The following is a 22,141-nucleotide window of genomic DNA, read 5'->3' on the forward strand; positions in this document are numbered from 1 at the left end:
ATTAGTTGCAAGCAAAATTCAAGTAGATAGTTACATTTGAGTCTCTTTCTCCTTTCTCTGCAGAACCTGACCTAAAAAAGCGCATTCGTGTTCACTTGCTTAATGCACATGGTCTTGATGAAGCTGGTATTGATGGTGGTGGAATTTTCAGAGAATTTTTGAATGAACTACTGAAATCAGGATTTAACCCTAACCAGGGATTTTTTAAGACCACCAATGAGGGACTTCTTTATCCCAATCCTGCTGCACAGATGCTTGTTGGAGACTCTTATGCCCGACATTACTACTTTCTTGGAAGAATGCTTGGAAAGGTAAAAACAGTGCTATGTAATTGTAAAGCTATCAGAGTACTGAAATTATTCAGTAAATGTTTCTGGATGGAGTAGATGGGAGACATTTTCCTTAAGAGTAGAAAGATCCTCATAACTCTCAAATGTTGGGTCCAAGCATTATTTCCACATCTTACTGAACTTTCTCATTCATTTCACTAAGTTACATCAAAAGTGCAGGAATTGACATACCCTAACTAGCAGCAGAACAAAATGTGCACATCTATCTCTGTATTTATCTTCTTTTTTTTAATGTTAATTTGCTTGAAGTCTATAGGACTACTATGTTTGTGATGATTTTTAGCATGGGACGTTCTAAAATTTGATTCCAGTTTAGAATTTCATCGCTGGGGATCTCTAAGATTATTTACAGAATTTGCTATGAGCATTTACAATATTTATGAGGAATTTTAAAACAGTGTCACTAATTCTGCTTGGGTTCTTTTTTATGTGTGTTTTGTATCTTTTTAAAGCTGTAGTGCTTGCTGTTTTGCAGTCGTAGACTTTCAATGACTGATAAACCCCTGCAGGGCTAGATTATTTTTAAACTTTTTTAAAAGAAACCATTACATTCATTTTTCATCTGTGATCATATTTCATATTGAGAATATTTATAAGTCCTTGAAATTATTCTTTAAAGCTAATAATTGTGAAAGAAAGTTTAGAATACCGGTTCTATTTCAGAAAAAAAAAAAAGTATTGATTGCTGTATTGCTACTCCTGTATCTAAAATGGAACGTATTAAAAATGAAGTCTCATTTAGCTGCATGAAGTATTTTGGAGCTTAAAGTCCTGCAGTGAGGTTTCACGTATGGTTGGCATCCTTATTTTAATCCAGCTGTAAGCTTAAGAGTATGTTGACAAATGTGTGTTGCTGAAATAGATTGTGGTTCTTTGTAGTTCATAGAATCATGGAATGACTTAGATTGGAAGAAATTGTAGTCTGGCCCTATGGACTTATACATGTAGTTGCAAGAGGAATCTTTTCTTTTCAATAAAATGATTGTAACTTTGAATCTTTAATTTTGTCTGACAAAAGAGCACGTTGTTTTCTATAATTGAATTTTAAATGTTAGCGCAGACAGATGTTGTAGGGGCTATTTTATCTCCTGTAGAATTGCTGCAAGTACAGTTTTTTGTCGTTTTAAAATATAAGGTCTATTATTTAACTTTTTGAAGGCATAAATTGTTTTTGTATTTGCAGAATGTTTGCATAAGGTATGAACTGACAGCATCATTTAATAATTACCCATACCCAGGTGCACGGACACCTTTTTTAGTCATGTATTTAGAGACCTGATGAATTCAACAGAAAGATAAGGCACGGCTGTACAGTTCAAAACCTGCCAGTACTGTGGTCTCAGTTAAGTCATTGAACACCCACTCACCCGTTTTCAGAAATGTGTCCATTTTGTGCTTTGCACAGGGTTATTTGAGAGCAATAGTAGGTTATTAAAAGCCTCTTTGCAAACATAGCAGATATATTGCAAAGGAAGCAATCAGGCATCCACAGCAATTTCTTATTTGTGGAAACTGGTATGTAAAGAACACTGCCACCGAAAACTCTCACTTAACAAGTTTCAACACTACCAGAGAACAAATGCATTAAAATATAATAATTTATCGAAATTCTCTGTCTCTTGGTAACCACCACAGCTTTCAGTACCGTAGGCTTGCACCTAATTCACTTTTTATTCTGATCAGGAAGTTGTTTAACAGCTTGGCATCGTCTGTTTTACTTGATCAGTTAAGAAATAGAAACATCAGAAGATTTAGAACTTGTCTTTAAAAACTGTGCATATAAAAATTGTGCATTTAAAAATTATTGTAACCCTTGAATGAATTACTAATTGTCTAGATTGTACTTTTGCAGTTAGGGAAGAAATTCAAGTCCATCCCGCACAAACTGCGTGGCTGTCCAAGCAGCTTTTACTGATGGCTCGATGAGCAAAAGGTCTTGTAAAAAAAAATAATAATAATAATAATACCATGTGATCATGTAATCACTTATGTTGTGTGAAACCATTACTTAAAAAAAAAAAAAAAAGAAAAACAACAAAAAAAAACCAACCGATATAGAAACGAGTTTGCTTAACCAGCAGCTACTCAAACACTTCCAAAGTTTACGTTTCTCAACTTTCAATGACTTTGCTCTGCAATGCAAATATTATTTTAACATTAGAGCTTTTTAAGCAGTTTCATCTCCTTCTCCTGAAAGCAGAAGCTAAGCTTACCACAAGCACCTTGTGTAGTGGTATCGTACCACCGGAGGGCTTTGCAGCTGGAACCTTTTCATTTCCCCTGCTGGAAGAACAGAAGTGGCTTCCTGAACCCTGAGAGCTGACGGTGTCGTGTGCTGTCAGGGACATTCAGACAGAGGTGTCCTATCCCCAAATCCTTCTTTGTCCTTTCTGAAAAGTAAAGATTTGACCCATGTGGACTTCCACAGTTGAGGATGGGATGCTGCAATCCTTTTGCTCTCACAGTAGGACAGTGAGCAAGCACCCAGTTTGGTTAGCTTTCTTTCTGCAAGCAGTAATATTGTATCAGTGCTGAAAATCTTTCCATGTGCAGACTTTCCTGTTGCAGCTTTGGCAGCGTAGCAGACTTGATTCTCTAGAATTGACAAAAGTTGTGTTGGTAGGAAGCCAAATCTTGGAGCGGCAGAACCGGAGAAGGGGAATTTGGGAACAGCATCTGAGAATCTGAAGTGAGGGTTTTCTCTTGACTGGTTTTTGAATATCTGCTGCAAACACAGAAAGTCGGAAACGTTGTTAACCACTTCAACAGAAGCAAGGGTCAGGAAAACAGTGTCAGCTGCAGAATTTAAATCTGAATTTCGTTGTGTTCAGGCCTAAGCTGAATCTTGTATACCTACTATATTGTCTTTCTCCATTTCCTGCTTAGATTTTGCATTTATTCGGTGTCATTAATTTGATAAGAAGAGGACATTCATAGAATCATGGAATCACCAAGGTTGGAAAGGACCCACAGGATCACCCAGTCCAACCATCCACCGATCACCAGTAGTTCTCACTAAACCATGTCCCTCAACACAGTGTCCAAAAGAATAGAATGACAGAACCGTAGGGGTTGGACAGGACTTCTGGAGCTCATCTAGTCCAACCCCCTGCTAAAGCAGTTCCATACAGTAGATTCCACAGGAGAGCATCTAGGCAGGTTTTGAGTATCTCCAGAAAACGAGACTCCACTGCTCTGAGCAGCCTGTACCAATGCCTTGAGAAGATTTTTCTCATGTTGAGATACTGTTTTCCAGTTTGTACCCACTGCCCCTTGTCCTGTCACTGGGCACCACTGACTGCCTGGATCCATCCACTTGGCTCCCATTCTTTGCATTTAGAATTAGTTTACATCAAGTATAGATAATTCTTATGGTAATTTAGTTATGTTTGATGATAGATTAGCATTAATTTAATTATATGGCAGGGAACCCACGGAAAGAATTATCTTCTTTTTATAGTTTCCTTCCTTTTGGACATAAATTTACTGGTTTCTGTATACAAGGCTCTGCAATGGATGCCTTTGCACCTCTAAGAGACTGATACAGAAGCTGGAGATATTAGTCTAAATGCACTCAACAACTTCAGTTATACTGAATTCAGTAATCTCCATTCTCTTTCCTTATTCTAGCACACTGAAGAGAGCAAGCAAGTTGTGCATTCATTTTGCTGAAGAATGTAAGAACTGCCTTTGAAATACAGTATTAGATCTCTTATCCTAAGCAGTACAACAGTCTGTAGAAGACATTGGATTTCTGAAAATGTTCAGATTTGTTGTGTCAGAACTTAGTTTCATCTTAGATCTTTGGGAAGGCAGTATAAAGAACTAAGTATAGTAGTAGATTGTTACTGCTTTAATGGTGGAACTTAAACGTGGAATTGTTAATCATACTCAGATTATTTTTCTGTATCTTAAAGAGTATGCCATGTAGTTACAGTTTATAGCTTTGCATGGAGCTGTGGCAGGTGAGTTCATTTGTTGTGCAAAATATAATTCCTGGCTAGAAGGTGCAATTTGCAGATTACCAATGTCTTGATTTTGCAGAAAAACTAAAGTAGTTCTTAATTATACTGGGACCTTGTCTAAAATAGTTTGAATCAATGGGAACTTTTCACAGCTGTATCTACATAGGATCCTAAGATCTTAAATCTGCAATTAAAGAGTTGCAAACTGAAAGCAAATGTTTCTGTATACCTTTTTTGAACCATGTATGGAAAAAAAGCAAGAAAACTCAACAATTAGAGGAACTGGATGTTGTGTAATTTCAGTATTTGGTAGGATGGTGCGTAAAACACAGTACTTACTACACTTCTTCTGTTTCTCTCATGGCTGAAGATTTTTTTTTCTTCTTTGGGTTTTATTTTTTTTTATTTTTTTTTCTTTCTAGTTTTTAGGCCAACCCTTCCTTTTGCTTGTTGTCCTTTTTAATTAAAATCCTTTTTGATTTGTAAGAGAGTGAAATTGATAATTTGTGGAAGTTATTTCCTTATTGTGAATGTAGATGTAAGCTATTCTGAATCTGTTTTCTGACATGGTTATTCAGCCTGGCAGTCCCTTTGTGTACTGGTTCATTTAACATAACCAATTATCTTTTGATTACAAATAGCTGTGTTAGTACTAACCTTGTAAATATATGTGTAGCGCTAAAAGACTACCAAAATGTGGTATTTTAACTCTAAATCTTCAGGAAGGAAAAGTGTGTATTGATTGATCGTGATATTTATTGGGTCATAATGTATTTAAATTTTCTTTAATGCATATGTTAGTGATTGTTTACCGTGATAAAGTGCATAGAGGTCTCTGCAAGGAGTTCTGCATGGAAAGAATTACCTCATGTCACTGGTCACTCCTCAATTAAAAGTTCCATTAGCAGATGATTCCTGCTTCTGGTTTGTGTACTGATTGCATTTTATTGCCTCTAAATCAGGTTCCTAGACAGGGAATAAATAAACAGTTAGAGTGTGTGGTAATGGTATCCTGATCTTTTTTCATGGTTGGAAACACCTACATCCATTTAAATCAATTAAGTTGGGAATATTTACTGAAATTCTTTATTGGATTTGAACTCTTTTTGAAAGTGACTATTTTCACTGCTATTATAATACAGATTTATCTTAGAAGCCCATCCAGAGGTTAGTAGCGAGCGTTCCAATTGTTCTGAAGATTGAAACTTAAATAAGGAGATGTCTACCTTTTATCTTCTGCTCTTATTAAATTATGTTTAAATTTGAGTCAAGAAAATCTATTAAGCATTTACAGGAACTTCGGTAGGTAATGATTAACTCTCAGTTATCTGGTACCTATAACCCTTCTCTATACCAAATGATACTGATTGCAGTTTATGTTGTATATGCGGCCTAAGTTTCAGAGGTAACTGTTCCTCTAAAAATAGTCTGAAAGTACCTAGTTGCTGAATGATGGTTTTCTGCTACTACCAAAATTTCTGTAACGCTCCATTTTAGTAATAAAATTTCATGTAATAAAATTGTGTTCTAAATTCTTAGAATAAAATTACTTGAGTGACGTGACACTTTTAAATTGAAAATGAACTCAAGGTTGTTAAAACTGTTACGCTCCAACAGTGCCTGGAAATGCATCCTTGCTTTTAAATGGTGATTGTTCATGAGTCAGTGGTGAGTTCACTTCATGCTCAGCAAATTCCTGTAATCAGTTTTGGGTCTGTACACTGAGCAGAGCAAAGCTGGCAGGCAAGCCTCTCTTGTAACCCAAGATGTTCCGAGTTGCTGTGGACGTGTGCTTGTTGACTTTCAAATTCCCAGTGAGTGGGAGATCAAAAGTAACATGAGTTGCACATGGCTTGAGTTGTTTCTGAAAATAATATTTTAGAAACTGGGGATACTGAGACTGCTGCAGGAGGTGTGAACAGAGCTCTCTCATAGGCATTTTGCTGTAGGAATGTGAACTCCTTTTTAAAAGTATTTGAATAATAAGCGTGCTGTGTATTTTTGTAGTCATATAGAGAAGTTACTGTACTGCATTATCCATTACTAATGTGATAGAAATCATTCTGTTGTGGAGCTCAGAGAACTGAGAAAGTGACTTAAAGCTACCAAACGGTAGACATACTGCATTGTGGCATGCATTTAATATAAGTAATTTTATTTTCCTGTTTTGCCATATCAGTTTGATTTTGCCAGCTTTAAAGGATATTATTGAGTCTATCTTGAAGAAATTATTTTACCTTAAAATTACTAAACAGTAACCTTAAAAGTGCTTCAAAAATGTGGGCATATGTCAATTTTAACGGATCTTGTATTTTTAATTTTATCTTTATCATTGGGGTAGAAAAGCGTTTGCTTGGCCACAAAGCATTTTTGACTATGATGAAATATATATAGAATATAAATAATGCAGTAGAAGGAAGTTGTAATGGTTTTGCCATTCTTCTACCATTTTAATTAATGGTTCTGTACAGCTTTGAAGATCTATTGCACTCTGTAAGTGCTAAGTATTATTTAATAGTAACTGTTTAAAATGACTGAAATACAAGGGGTTGAGGTCTCGAGGGCTGATTAGGGAAGTAACTGAATTGAAGCCCCATCATTTACTGCTTCAGCCCATAAGCCCTGCATCTTTCTGGGGGTGTGACTGTAGCATTATTTAGGTTTTAGTATGCAGTTCTGGGCTGTGAAAGATTAATGTAGGGTAGGAAGAGTGATTAATTAGTTTTACCAAGAAAGAGTGTAGTTGAAATAATGAAAGAGAAAATTAATTGTAGACCTGAAAGTGTAAGTAAAAGCAGTAAAGCTGCTTCACAATCAGGAACGTTTAGTTGGCTCACCTGTGAAGCAACTGGAGCTTCATTCAGCATGTTGTGCTGTCCTGTGCCCTCTCCTGTGTGATGCTGATGTGTCTGTGTGTTTGTAGGAAGTGATTTGACTGCTCCAAGCTTTGTCCAGTTTTAAAACAAGCTGGTAGGTATACCTGAACAGGTACCTTGTGGGACCTATAGTGCTTGGATAGAGTTCTGGTAGATGCCACAGTCCCACTCAGATCTAGTTCTTGTTATGTTGAAAGCAAGGAAGAAGAGCCCTCCTAGCCCTGAGAACTGCATGCTGCATATTTCTGCCTGCCTTACTGGATGCTGCCTGTGGCTGAGATGCTTTAGAGCTGCTGACGTGCCTATGTTCTGAAAGTTGTTTGCCTGAGCTGTTCCCTGTTCCTGATATCACAGATAATTAACAAATGCATTCGGTGAATTTTTAAGTATCTCAATGTAATACCCTCATATTTTTTCAGTTTATACTACCAGATTGTTATCTGTGTTGCTGAAACGAGTAAAGGGTTTTGTAACTAGTAAATATTGCAATCAATTTTAATTGAACCAGACTGTGTACTAATACTTTAGTGTAGCTGTAACCAGCTAATGTTGTTAAAAAGAGAAACTTCAGTCTTCAGACTGCATGCTTTGTGTGTGAAGTCAGCTTAATGACCACAGTAGGCTTTTTTATTTTGCTATTGGTTTTTTTTTTTTAATCATCTCATGTGTTCTACAAACATTCATGCAGGAGAAGGAAAATGTCTGAAGTTCCTTTAACGGATAGCTGCTTCTGTAATCTAACCTGGGTGAGTTTGAAATAGTGCTGGGAAATCCAGGTTGGCCCTTTCAGCAAAACACAGCCTTTCAGCCAAAGGGCTGATAGAATTGTTTGAGCTGGAAGGGACCTTAAAAGGCAATCTGGTCCAATTCCCTGCAGTGAGCAGAAATGCCTGCAGCTCCATCAGGTGCTCGCAGCCCCATCCCTGACCTTGAATGTGTCACCTAGGAGCGTTGCATTGCTTGTGCAGCTGCTCCTGATGCAAACATAAAATCTGAGGATGGTTTGGGTTGGCTGGAGCCTTCATCCATCCCCTCAGGTGGTCATGCTTCCCCACCTGTAGATGTTCCTGTTGCAGACAGCCAGTTCAGAGAGCTAGATGGGCAAGAAGCAGCTCAAAACTGGGTAACGGTAGCTCCCAAAGCAGTTTGTTAAGAGATTAAGAAGGAGTGGATCTCTCCCCTTACATCTGTCGTGCTGGCTGCACCTTACAGGATGGAGTTCATGATATTATTTACCAGCTTTTTAGTGACCTTTTTTTCTTCAACTTTATTAGGACAGCTTGACTTTTATACTAATTAAAACATTACTCTTTGTCTTGTTTCCAAAAATAATTTGCTTCTAACTTTGCAATTACTTAGCTAAAAGGAGTGGTAGTAATTAAAGTTATTTTCAAGTTGCAAAATTCAGTTTATTTAAAAATGCTTTATATAGTTTTTAGATGAAGTTATAAATGTTCACTTTGGAATTACCTGAAGATTAATAGCGATGCATTTCAAAAGCATTATTTTTTTATTGATTCTTAATGTAGTAAATTACTGAAGTTATTTGGCAGCAAACAGAAATAGCCAGTGATGTTGTTCACATTTATTTTCCTGATAGCGTCACGATTTGCATTAATTGCATTGCAGCTGCACTCACTTATATTAAAAAGCTTCTAGTATAATTAATCCTTTTTATTTCAAATCATTTTGGCACAATTTCTAGCAATAAACACTCATAAAAGACAGACACTTGAAAAATAACATACAAGTTTCTTCAATATACCTATTGCTGCTTTTTTCCTGACGCGGAATTATTGATAGGCTTCTAGGATCAAGTGTTGCGAGTGCTGAGACTTCAGACCAGTTTGAAAAATGCTAAGTGGATTATTTTGCATAAAAAATAGACAGGTTTTGAATTTGTGTAATTAACCTGTGTTTAGAAAATACCTTGATTTATGTCTACATTTGTATTTCAGTTGCATACATTATGGAAATTTAATTTATAATCCATTTAGCTGATGTGATCATAGTTTTTAGTGCTATCATTTATTAGTCCTTGTATATTAAATGCTCTAAAGGCTTAAACCTGCCTTGTGTAAAAAATTGCACCTCTGCATTTACATTTTATGAGTCATAGATGGAATCCCATTTTAAATCTGGGTAGCTCTGATATATTTAAAGAATTACAATAGCTTTATTGTTACTAATGCAGGAACAGCAAACACTGACCTTATACATTGCAAATTAATGATTTATCCTTCTAGTTTGCTTTTAAAGTCAACTATACAAATGAGGATTTTGACTTTACACCTTGAATAAATCATATAGCTCTAAATATAATGCACCCTTTGGCTTTGAACTCGTTATTATCAATTCTTTCTGCAAGGTCTAACTCACCTCATAGAATTGTTCTTTCAAAAGTTTAAGGAATTGAGGGTTGTGTTTTTTTGTTTTTTTTTTAAGTCTTTGGAATATCATTTAGTGATCACAGCTTCATTTATTCTTTCTTTTCCTTTATGTTCATTGTGCTGTCCGGATTTATGTGTTTGCTAAGCTTGCAGCAGGCTATAGAGGAATTAGGTAATGCCAAAACATAGCTTCTGGAGAGAGCAAACAGTGGTGCTGTGTTGATGATGCCTTTCCTGATCAGCCTGGCTGTGATAGTAATGATAGTATAAAAATATGAGGTGTAGTGTGGCAAAGAAGTTGGACAATAGGAAAGAACATAAATAGGCAATGTATTTCAGAGTTTCTTTTTTTTTTGAAAGGGAAGGTCTTCAATGTTTATCTTACTTCTGTAAGCTTTCTCTAAATGTTGTCATGCTTGCTTTTCCTAGCTGTAAAGTTTCCATCTCCCTCTTTTTAAAGAGTTTCCCTAAATGTCTTTTTTTTTTTTCCAGTCAACAAGAAGTTGTTTATGATTATGTGAAAAATATGCAAAGTTGTTTGCTGTACAGTGAGCTGTAATATATTTGTGTGCATTCAGTCAACTGTTTCTGTGATCTTGTCCATTTTCAGTAATCCTTGAGGAAGTTTTACCTTTACATTAAAAATATACATTTTCTCTTTGATGAATACTGCAAGTTCAGCGCAGACTCATTTCTGATTCAGTAGTCATTTGGCAGTGTAACAGTGCCAGGGGTAGGAAGAATGGGACATACAGTACAGGTGTGACAAGTTCTCCACTTAAGCATAAACAGGAGTAAACAGGAGCACCGTCATTCATCCAGATATGCAGCAATGAATCTGTGTAAGCTTTTTTTTTTTTTTTGAAGCATAGCTTTTCTTGCAAAAAAATCTATACAATTTATGCTCTTCCTGTTTGCTATAATACTTTGTACACAAAGATCAATGGTAAATAAGTGATGACCTTGCGTTTTAAGTCATCACGTCATTAATTTGTAAAATCTTGGAGCTTTTCATTTCATAAAGATGTTCAAATTTCAAAACTAAGTTGAAACTTTTAAAATTAATGCAGTATCTGTATTATTGCCATACTAGAAGATCCTATTCAGGCACCAAATTATTGAGCTGGCAGACAACAGCATTTGTAATTCTTGCATGTATCACATGAAATGTAACGTGCTTTTAATTGCTTTGCTTTTCAGGCTCTTTATGAAAATATGCTGGTGGAGCTGCCCTTTGCTAGTTTTTTCCTCTCCAAATTACTGGGGACAAGTGCCGATGTTGACATTCATCATTTAGCTTCATTGGATCCAGAAATGTACAAAAACTTGCTTTTTCTCAAAAGCTATGAAGGAGATGTAGAAGAACTCGGACTAAACTTCACTGTAGTAAACAATGACCTCGGAGAAGCACAGGTAAAGAGTGGCTTTGGGTTGTTTGTTTTTTTTCTCTTTAATGTATGGCTGATGGAATATGATTATCTCTACTAATTTATTTTTGTTTTGAAAGTGATAAGGAATAGCTGCTACAGATGCTGTCTGTTGTGAGGCATCTCTAGGATTCTGACTCAGTGTTTGAAGTAGTAAATAACTAACTTTGTACTTTGGAACTGTACTTTTGATGATGATAGAAGGGTCTGGGAGTTTAAATAATAAATGATAGCGATGATTTTCTAACAGATGTGGAAAGTTCTATTGTCTGACATAACTTCTTGAATGAAATAGTGTTTCCTTGATTCCACTTCAGACATTTGCAGAAGTTAGATGATAAGTAGACTATAGAAGAACTGTTCGGTTTTGGAATTGGAGTTAGAAACTGGTGCTTTTAAATAAGTGGTCTCTTGTGAGATAAGGGTTGTTTCAGCCGACCAGTACTCATAGGAAAGGGCCTGAGATAAAACCTTAATTTTTAGAGAAAAACATTTTCATTTGTCTGGGGGACTGAGCCACCAGTGAGTCAGAGGAGTGGGATTCACTGCTTCTGAAAGTGATTATTTAGGTCCATAAGTTTGAGTTTGTAGTGCAGTTGTACTGTGCAACTTGACCATGGCTTATTTACTCTGTTGTGAAGGCTAATGATCACTTGTGCTCATAGTAGAAAGCAAACGTCAGCAGTGCTTGAAAAGGATGCTGACGTGTGGTAATACAGTTAATCTCTTTTGTCATGTTCCCTCTTGGACTATTGAGAATTTAAAATTGTGTGCTTGTGGCCTGCTTTCAATGCTCTTTAATAAATATTTGGGTCAAATAGTTGACCTGACATCATAATGATGTGCAGCAGCATCCTGATTCAGGCCTTATTTCTTGTGGAAGAAATAAAAACTCTCAAAGTGAGAATCCACTTCTCTTTGGGTTGCCTGCTGGCTGGGGAAGGCTTGGCCTGGGCATGCTTGCACAGAAGCAGTAGTACCACTGAGATGCAGCACAAAGCTTTGCAGTTGCGATGTCGAGTTCTTTTATTGCTGTTTAAATCATAGCCAGATTGCTGTCCAGGACTCGTCTTAACAGCATCAAGCCTAGACTTGGTCCTTATTTTCCTGTTACCAATTTCCTGTCATTTAGGAAGCTCTTAAACGTGGATTGTATTGCAATTTTAAAATAATAGCCTCAGATTTTGTGTTCCTGGATCATAACAGAGAGTGACTGTAAGTGACTGATTATACTGAATTCATTTCTGTGCTATAGGTGTATCTGGTTATTGGGTTGCAAAGCATACAAGATGACAGTTTCTAGTGTAAACTAGGACTTTCTTGTTGGGAGGGGAGGTCTGTTACTGTGTTTATTCTGTGTGACTTCATTTATGCAATCCAATTTTGCCTCTAATTATAAATTAAAAGTTGCTAGTATCTTCTGCGAAGGTGGTAATTTCCGTACTACGTATGTCCACTACATACATCCTCAAAAACTCAGCCATACCAGCAAGTTAGAACCAAACTCAGCAAGTAGGGTAGAAGGATACTGAAAAGTGATGTAGCTCAGAAATAACACCTATGGAGATCCAGGACAGATGTGATGCCAGCTGCACCTACTGCTACAAAACTTGTAATAAGTGTGTACTTGCCTTCAGTTACTTGGCATAACCTTAAAAGAGAGGTTAAATGTAATAGTGAGCTTTTGAGTAACTAAATGAAACATAGGTTAAACAAAGTACTGTGCTTTATTGCTGTTTATACTTGGAGAGAGAACACTATAACTCCTGAAGTATTAACTGTCTTTTAATGAGACTGTATTTTAGTGTAGTTCAATACAACTAATTGGTTCTTCTCAATATCTTCTGTGTTTTAATGCAACAAGTTGCTTCTTCTATTTCATTATCTTAATAAACCTTGTGGATAAATACTCTGTCTGGTATTTGACTTGTAACCATTGCATACTAATTGATTCTGTCAAGGTAAGGCTAATTCACTCTGGGAAAAGAGCTTAATTTGCACTCCTTATGTTCAATGTACATTATCTCCAGTTTTCATCTAAACAGCCACTTTAGTGACTAATGAATTAGTGCTCAATAAATGCATCATAAATCTATCATTGTAAATAGCCATCCTTGTGACAGTGTCCATCCAGCAATTGTGGCACAAAAACATTATCTGCAATGAAAGACACATTCAGAAGGGGCTCTATTGCCTGTCAGTCGTAGAAGATAGAAATTCTATTATCAGAATATTGATTCCAATCCTGTAATGTGCTTTTAGATCCCATTAAACTATTGTCAAAGTGCATTCACCAGAAGTTGAAAAAGGTACTTAATAATTTGCACATTAGACCTGGTAATTAGGGGAGCTCTGCCATCAACCTTACCTTCCAACACTAGATAGCTTTAATTTTTGATGAAGAACCATCTAATGCAGTGATACCAGCCTAGTTTTCAGCTGCTAGATCAGCTGTATAAAATGGCAGCAAGTAAAAAGTCTCAAAAGAACTATGAGAGCAGTTTCTGTGAAGTCCAGAGTACAGAAATTGATGTCAGGACACGGTTGGCTTTTTAAAGCAGATACAAATGCTGTTTTTGTTACTGGAAATATTTTGACAAGTGAAAGTAGAGTTTTTTGCCTTTACATTTCCAGAATGGGGGAAATCTTCAGTGATGGTGTGAAAGAAAAAAAAAAAAAGTGATTGGAGGCCAAGAGAAAAGAATATTTTCACCTGTACTAAAAACAGGTTTGTAAGAGTTCTTGACTTTGTTTGAAAGAATGAATGCTTTTTGAAGTTACATAGGTTACTTGTCTTAAGTCCTCAGATACAAAGAAAGGTTCTTCATACTTCAGAATGCCTCGGTGACATGTCCCTTATTCTTTCATAAAGTATTTCATTCCCTAAGTATTCCTTCTTTCACCGTGAGCCTGGGAAGCCAGTCATCACATCTGTGCAAGAGTTACGTTTGTTTGCTATTAGAGTTGCCACTGAAAGCCCCTAAAGGCATTGCAGAGCAGCTTTGTGTGGTAGGGAATTATCAGTGAGCCGGACAATAAATCTCCTGAATTCATTCTGCCTGAATGGTGTTTTCTACTGTTTCTCTTTGTGTGTGTGTGTATGTATTTCTGTTTTATTCTGTGTTCAGAGTACTAGATGTAAGTCAAACGCTTGTCTGAACTGTTCACTTGAAATGCAACCGTACAGAAAGCGTGTATGTATTTATTGTTTTTGCAAACTGTAATGGTCATACTCTAAATAGGAATAGAAATGTAAGCTGAGTGCAGTTTCTAGGAGCATGTATTTGCAGTAACATATAATTGAATTTATAACCTTGAAAGTTTTAAGTGCTAATAAGAAGTATATGCAGCAGTAACTGGAGGTGTCTGCAACCTTGAGTCAGAGGCCAAATGCAGCACTTCTATCCACATTTCTAAAAAAAAATAAAATTAGAAGATAAGTAAACCATCTTTTCTAGCAGATTTTTAAAAATATGATACTTTTCTATCTCAGGTTAACATTTTCTTTATTTTGAAGACATATTCTTGTGAGTTCAGAATAAAATTCAGTGTTGTATGGTTATGTCTGAATTATCTGAACACTTACCTAAATATGTATAATTCTATTGCTTTTTAAAATGCACTATTTTGATAATGAGCAAAATTAAAGTGGAATATATGCTTTTTAACTTAAATCCACACAATAGAAAATAAGGTGATGGCACAAAGATTTGCATTTTGGGAAGCCTCTCTTCCATCCTGTACCTGTGCGTTACTGCTTTGCACCATCTAGTGGCAGAAATTGGATGGATAAAAATAAAATGCAAGCTGATAAAACTTTAAGACACATTAGCTTGTGTTGTGGTCTTTCTGAATAGGAAATCTGTAACTGGTGTTCTTCACTTTAAAATTGAATAGCAAAATAGCTTTTATTAAAAACTGAATGCATTTTTCCTTTAATCCACTATCAAGATAGCACTATTACAACAAAAGCATATGCTTGGATTTGTCTGTATTCTCCTCTGTCTGTTAATCTGCAAGGAAAGTTGGAACTTTTAGTTCTCCAGCTGCTGGGATGAATCTGAAAAGAACTGCCAATAGTTCCCTTTTGTTACTTTACAGAGAAAGTCAATTCAGGAATCTTTTTACATAAATGATTGTATGGAAGTGGAACGATGACTGTTTGTTATTGTTGGTTTATGTAATCTTAAATTTGATGAGATAGGAGATATAGGTATGCTTTATGTGGCCAAATTCAATATGCACTTCAGAGAGAGAAATCGTTCTTTTATCATTACTTCATCAAGTACAGGTGGCATTGTAGTTCTGAAATACAAATGGGTCTTGTTGAAGGAAACTCACTCAGAAGGGAGCAGAGCAATTTGTTGGTTGCCAGGACATAACACCGTGAGAGAAACTCACACCCTTGTGTATTACGACTTCATCCTGTAGGGAGCAGGGCTTAAACACAGGTACTACCCACACGCAGAGGTGATGTGGGATACTGGCGAAGTGTTTTACTGTAGGCTTAACAAAATCGCAGTTGAAGGATTAAGGTGAAAAGGCAGATAGTTTTAGCACCTGTTGCAATTCAGGTTGTTGTGGCTTATTAAGAAAAGTGCTACATTCTCCATCACGTCAAGTCTCTACACCAGGATTGCCTCTCTCTTAAAAATGTGCTTAAACTCATCAGTGGATTTGTCAAGTAAAAGACAGGAGTCTCTGAATAGAATTCTGTGGCCTGTGTTATCTACGAGGTCATATTCACCTTAATTTTCTCTTTTGGCCTTTAAAGAAATGAATCAGTACAAGTGTGAATGCTCGGAAGAGCTCGTGTTATTGGGTAGTGTGTTACAAAAGAAAAACTATTCCTGTGTTTAATTCTCTGTACTTTAAAGAAAGAATTATTATCCCAGACTGAAACGCACTGTCGTAAAAATAAATAAATCCCTGTCTCCGAAGGATGGAAAACCAAGCATTTTTGTGAAGGGTTTCAAAGGTGAATGTATTGCAGCTTTTCAGTTATTTAATTCTTTTAGTACTCTAACAGTCTGTTTAGATTGGGCTGCTATTTAGCAAAATTATCCTCCTGTAAATATGTAAAAATCATTGGCATTTTGATAATAATTACTGTTTATGTCTAAATGCAATTACAGTATGTTTGTTTTGCTTTGTTTTTCTCCATTACTTTTTTCCATGCTGAGGATCTGTGTGTACATGAAAGATAAAAGCTGTGTTTCTCAGCAGAACCAGAAGTTTTATGATTGATTTGTTTTTGTGGAAATTACTGAACATATATAACTTGTCTTTTCAACAGTAGGAATTGCAAATGCTTACCATCCTGTAAATTAGAATCCTAATTTTGACTTAGCAGACACTGCTTTTGCCATAATGTGATGCTGCAGCATTCACTACCACCAACAGTTAACCAGAAAAGCACAACCATCAAGCAGAGCTTTCCTAATTCGGACAGAAGGAAGCTGCCTTGTATGAGTATGGTGCTTAATTCGGGGCACCTACTTTCAGTGAAGCTGATGGTTGGGAATTGCATGAAATTAAAGTTTATCAAGATGCTGAAGGCTAGCTGTGTTTACAGGTGGTTGAGCTGAAGCCGGGTGGAAAAGACATTCCTGTGACCAGCGCTAACCGCATCGCGTACATCCACCTGGTGGCAGACTACAGGCTGAACAAACAGATCCGACAGCACTGCCTGGCTTTCCGTCAGGGATTGGCCAACGTTGTGAATCTGGAATGGCTGCGAATGTTTGATCAACAGGAAATACAGGTAGTCCTGCTTTATACTGCAGCAAACGTGCTTTAAGTTGCGAATGTTGATTTTTTTTTTTTTTTTGCATCTAATACAATTGTCTGATTTCCTTCACTGTTAGGTTTTGATCTCTGGTGCCCAGGTTCCTATTAGTTTGGATGACCTTAAATCTTTCACAAATTATTCAGGTGAGTATGTTTTATTTCAGGTAAAATAAATAGATAAATAAATAAAAATCTATTACAACTGATAAGGCATAAGACAGTTTGCTTCTTATGCTAGTTTTTTTAAGTAAGGATATAGGATCTGATTTAATCAATGTCGTGAGACAGATGTTCAGTTTATTTTTTGTATGCTTACATTTGAGTAATTATAAATAAGTAGATGTGTAATTTCTTTTCTAAATGAGTGTTAGAGATTGTGTCTGGTTGCCTGGAATATAAGTCTGCAAATGACTTGGTCATTTATTTTTCAGCCCAAAAAAAGAATTCATACCTTTGCCTTGTGGAAAAAAATGTAAGGTGTCTTCATTCTTCTCCGAATTTACCATAAATATAACTAAAACTGTTAGTTTTCTTAGTAATTAAGAAGCTAAAAGAGAGAATAGCCATGGATAAGCAATGAATGAGACACTAGAAATGCAGTGATCTAAGACATCTTTAAATGACAGGGTTAGCATTGTAAACCTTGTGGTGTTAAGATTTTCTGCAAAGTTTTCAAAATTGTTGGTAGGTTTTCTGAAGAGTTTATTTCTTTCATAAAACTGTTTTAACTATAATTCATTTTAATCTCTTTATAGGTGGCTATGCAGCAGACCATCCTGTAATAAAAACATTCTGGAGAGTTGTAGAAAGGTTCACTGATGAGGAGAAACGCAAACTACTCAAGTTTGTAACAAGCTGCTCTCGACCACCTCTTCTGGGGTTTAAGGTATCATCATCCTGACTTCTTAGCCCGTTTCTCTGAGCGTTAGAACTTTCAATACAAGCTTTTCTGTAGATGTGCTGGACAGCACTGGGCAGGAGTTAAGCCAGTTACTTGTTTGGTGCTTGCCATTTGAGTTATCCTATGACTTGTTCACATGGATTATCTTAGTCTTTTGCTAACATGGCTTTACCAACAAATATATATATACATACACATACTTGTATAAACTTCCACTTTTCTTAAAGTTAATGTACATTAAGATAGAACAGTTCAGTTTGAAGGGACTTTCAGGAATGATCGAGTCCAACAGCTTCTCCTTCCTCAGAAGCTGTAGGGAGCAATGAGGTCACCTCTCAACTTTCTTCCCTCCAGACTAGACAAACTAGGCTAGGGAATGTCTTGACATTCATAGCTTACAGCACAGCCTAGCTTTGCATCATTAAAAAAATTTGGAACTCTCACTGCCAGACTCAGAATAACATTTGCTAAGGCTAATTAAAGTTTAATAAGTTTAATAAATGTGATTGTTACAGACAAAAAAAAAATAAATCATTAAAGCATGGTTGAAAATTGCTAAGTTCAAATCAGGTCACATAATAAATTGATGATACTTTTCAGTTCCAAACTATTGCAGTTTCCTGCTGTGCAGTATTTAATTATGCAAAAAATGGTGCCCTTGGCGTGACATTTCAATTTAGAACTTCATTTTTCCATTCTTAAAGCTAAAATAGAGGAATTCAATTAGCATTTTGAAAGGAACAGTAAAAATGCAGCATTTTAGCCATGAAATACTTTTTTTTAAGGCCTCCATTTGAACAGTAATTTAGCTTAGAATCTCATTGACCTTCTGCCTTTGGAGCTGGGCTGTTTTTTTCAGTTTCTAATAATCAGAAGTGTTCTACACTTCTTAGGCAAGCATTTGAGCAAATGAATACTTTATTGCCAGGAGAAGCAATACTTTAGAGTAACAAATGTCTTTCTCACTATGGTCTTTCTCGGAAAAAGGGAATCCTATTTATTGAAACAAAATTATAATTCTGTTACATACAGAATTATATACAAGGGACAAAAGTATGTTCTTCAGCCCCGTGGTTAATCATATCACAATAATAATCAGGATTTGACAAATTCATATCATTACAGTTTCCTGTGATTGCGCACATCTGTTTCACCTCATTAACAGCTGGATGATTTTGCAATCATTCTATGAATAAACAGTATAATTTCTGTAAATAAAGCTAGTTCTTCATTTGAAGAATATATATTACTGCTTGTTCCAGAATTGTAGACTACACTAGCATAAACACTTGTATAATCTTCCACGTGAACAGGTCTACTCAAGTCATTGCTTCTGCTTGCCTTGAAATTAATAAATTTTAGGCTTAGTGAGAGATTAGTTCAGACAGAAATCCCTGTCTGGGATTTTGAGAAAGGCCTGAGTCATGTGTAGTATCAGACAATTGAACTTAACAAAGAAAATGGTCACATATTTTGGTGGAAGAAGTAAAATGAAGGCCTCATCTGCTTGAAGAATTTATTTGATGTAGCTGGAGTATGCCAACAGACTAATGTTCTGGAACATAGAAGGGATATGTTTGATCATGGGTTGTTTGTTTGTTTAGGAGTTTGGTGGGTTTTGTTTGTTTGGATGTCAGAGAAAGGAACTGGTGTGGTAATACAACTTTCTACGTAGTCTGGTCACTCATTCATCCTTTTTCTCCTCAGACATCACTCTGAAATGATAAGTAAATGCTCATGTAATATTTGTTGATAAAATTGGAATACTTTTAAACTCAACCACAAGAGTGTTGTAACTGGCATAGCACATCACTTCATTAGCTAGAGCAAAATTTCATTTGTTGGGATTTTTGTGTGTCCTGGAACGTCTTCTCTGCCTGGGAAGAAAAAAAGTGTAATTCTGTCATGGTTTTATATTTTTGGTTTTCAGTATTCCACATCGTAACATCATGTAGTGCACTGGGAGTTAAAGTTTTAATGCTCCAACTCCAGGCACCTATCCCTATACATTACAGAAGTCATGGGATCTGGCCCTTCCAGGTGGGACGGTCTCTTACTGCCTGGCAGTGGGTGCTGGAGGGAGCTTTCCTAGCCGTTCCAAGCTTCTCAGGTTTGACTTGGTCTCAGGAACTCTCTCTCCTATCTTATTTGATTTATTAGTCTCAATTTCGATTAGATTGTATTATGTTGTATTATCTTGCATTCTGATATCATAGTAAAATAGGTTTTCCTCCATAGATCATTGCCGCTGTTTTTTTTTTTCCTTCCTTGAGCCCAGTCCCATCTCCCTATCCTTTTTTCCTTTCCCTTCCCATTTTGTGGGGTCCGGGGGGCCCAGGGGCCTACTGCCCCTCTGTCACAGGCATAGATTGATCTAGTTGACTCTGTGACAGTTCTTGGTGGAGAATGCAGGCAATAGCTGCTTTTCAGCTTTTAGATGAATTTCTCTCTCTGCTCTCGGAGAGCTTCGTTAGGGATCATTATCAGTAGTTCAGGTTTCTTTGCTGGAAAATTTGACCTTGAAAGCCCAGGCGTACTGCCAGTATTCTGGGATATTCGTAAACTTTGAGCACTGCTTTTTCCTTTTTTTTTTCTTTTCTCCTCTTGTCAGCTTCCATTCATTAACCCCTTCTTAGCAGCTACCAGCGATGAACCCATTCTTTATCATGGGGGTGCTGTGTAAGGGATTAAAAGCTATCATGTTCCTTGTGACTTATTGGCCAATTATCAGTGTTATGATTACTTGTTGTGGAATTGTGTTCATATATAACCAAATCAGGGCACTGATGGAGATAAGTACCTGCATGGTACTTATATGCAATGTGGTATGATTTGAATTTTGACATTTATATCCTAGATGGAATGGGTAATTTTACAAACAACTACATCCCAAATGGAATAGCTAAATTTACAAACAACACGATATTCAGACCAGTTTCCAGGCTTTCTTCTCAGTTTGTCACACGTTTTTCGAGCTTTGAATTAATGCTCATTTTGGTGTGCGTGTTATCAGAGTCCCTGAATGTATTCCAATGCATTCATGATATGTGGAAGGAGTCTCCTCCAAAATCAGAGAATGCTGACTGACAGGGAACATGGAGAGGTTTAGGAAAAATCTTAGAAGCATGGAGACCCGCCATGTCATGGGATTTCACTCTTGAATACCTGTGGCATCCCAAGAAACTAAGCCAGTATTTGAGTCAGGAGCGGTGTAGTTTACGTAGATCTAAGGAAGTACAACTTATTTGGCGTTTGTCTTGTGCTTACCATGCCCTATATAATACTATTCTGGAGAGAGAGAGAGAGAGAGAGAGAGAGGGCCTGTCACGGGCATAGATTGATCTAGTTGACTCCGTAACAAATTCACAGATGATATGATGTCATTGTACAATGACAAACATGACATCAGTCAAACACGACAGAACATCCTTTTCCACTTAGCTCCATTCCTGCGAGTGGTCGCTAGTTCCCTGCAGCCAGCAGGCGCTTCAGAAAACTTCAGTGTGATGGGAACGCATCGTTTTCTTGTTCCTACAGAAGAAATAGGATCCATATGCATTTGGTAGGCTTTGCAAGAAGAGTCTGAAGTTCTTGATCCTTTGTTTCTCTCAGATACAACTAGGATTTTCTGCATGCTGCTTTATGATTTCCACTTCATATTTCACTGTTTTGTAGTGTCACACATTTGCAGAACAGGGCGTGTGGACAATAACAAATTACCATTTTTCCTTAGAACTAGATAAATGGCTTTGTGTTCTGCTAGTTATCTCATCCCCATCAAAATTCGTTAGGGAGAGGCACTACCCAATTCAAGAGAGCTTTTGGGGTCATCAGGAATGAAAGAAAATGCTATTTGAATATGTCATTGTGACAGTTTTTAATCTAATGATTTATTTCCTAGAAAACTACGGTAGCTGTTATGGGTTAGCTTTTGGCATGTATTTATTTCTTGTTTTTTTTTTGTTTTTTATTCTTGCATTTTCCAGGAGTTATATCCTGCATTTTGCATTCACAATGGAGGATCTGATTTAGACAGGCTACCTACTGCCAGTACCTGCATGAACTTGCTGAAGCTTCCTGAGTTTTATGATGAAAATCTTATGCGGAGCAAGCTTCTGTATGCCATTGAATGTGCTGCTGGATTTGAACTAAGCTGAGTCGAGCTGATGCTTGTTTGGATGATCTGCAGAGGAATGAACCAGTGCCTACTCTATAAGCAGCACCTGTATCCACACAGTTTTGAGGGAATTCTGTGTAAATTTCTGCAGCTCTTATGTCTTACCACATGCCCTCAAATAGGTTTCATTTTTAAACACAATCTGTTAGTTAGCTTTCATTAATTAATATTAAATAGACACTGCTTGATGATTCAGAATACTGAATGCTGTTTGCAGTGTGGTGGTTCTCTGTGTTCATGGGAAGAAAGAGCACATGTTAAAAAA

At 36.6% G+C, this 22,141-nt stretch overlaps 1 protein-coding gene across 1 annotated transcript in view; it reads left to right on the forward strand.

Annotated features, from left to right (window-relative positions):
* The window catches only part of UBE3C (ubiquitin protein ligase E3C), a 64,171-nt gene extending 42,030 nt beyond the window's left edge, over positions 1-22,141 (forward strand). The window contains exons 18-23 of the mRNA XM_010712393.1: positions 64-311; positions 10,782-10,994; positions 16,584-16,772; positions 16,876-16,942; positions 17,554-17,684; positions 21,686-22,141. Of these exons, the coding sequence (XP_010710695.1) occupies positions 64-311; positions 10,782-10,994; positions 16,584-16,772; positions 16,876-16,942; positions 17,554-17,684; positions 21,686-21,856 (1,019 nt within the window). The 3' untranslated portion in view covers positions 21,857-22,141. The remainder of the gene's footprint in view (positions 1-63; positions 312-10,781; positions 10,995-16,583; positions 16,773-16,875; positions 16,943-17,553; positions 17,685-21,685) is intronic.

This window comes from Meleagris gallopavo, chromosome 6 (genome assembly GCF_000146605.3).
Source record: "Meleagris gallopavo isolate NT-WF06-2002-E0010 breed Aviagen turkey brand Nicholas breeding stock chromosome 6, Turkey_5.1, whole genome shotgun sequence".
Classification (NCBI taxonomy): Eukaryota; Metazoa; Chordata; class Aves; order Galliformes; family Phasianidae; genus Meleagris; species Meleagris gallopavo.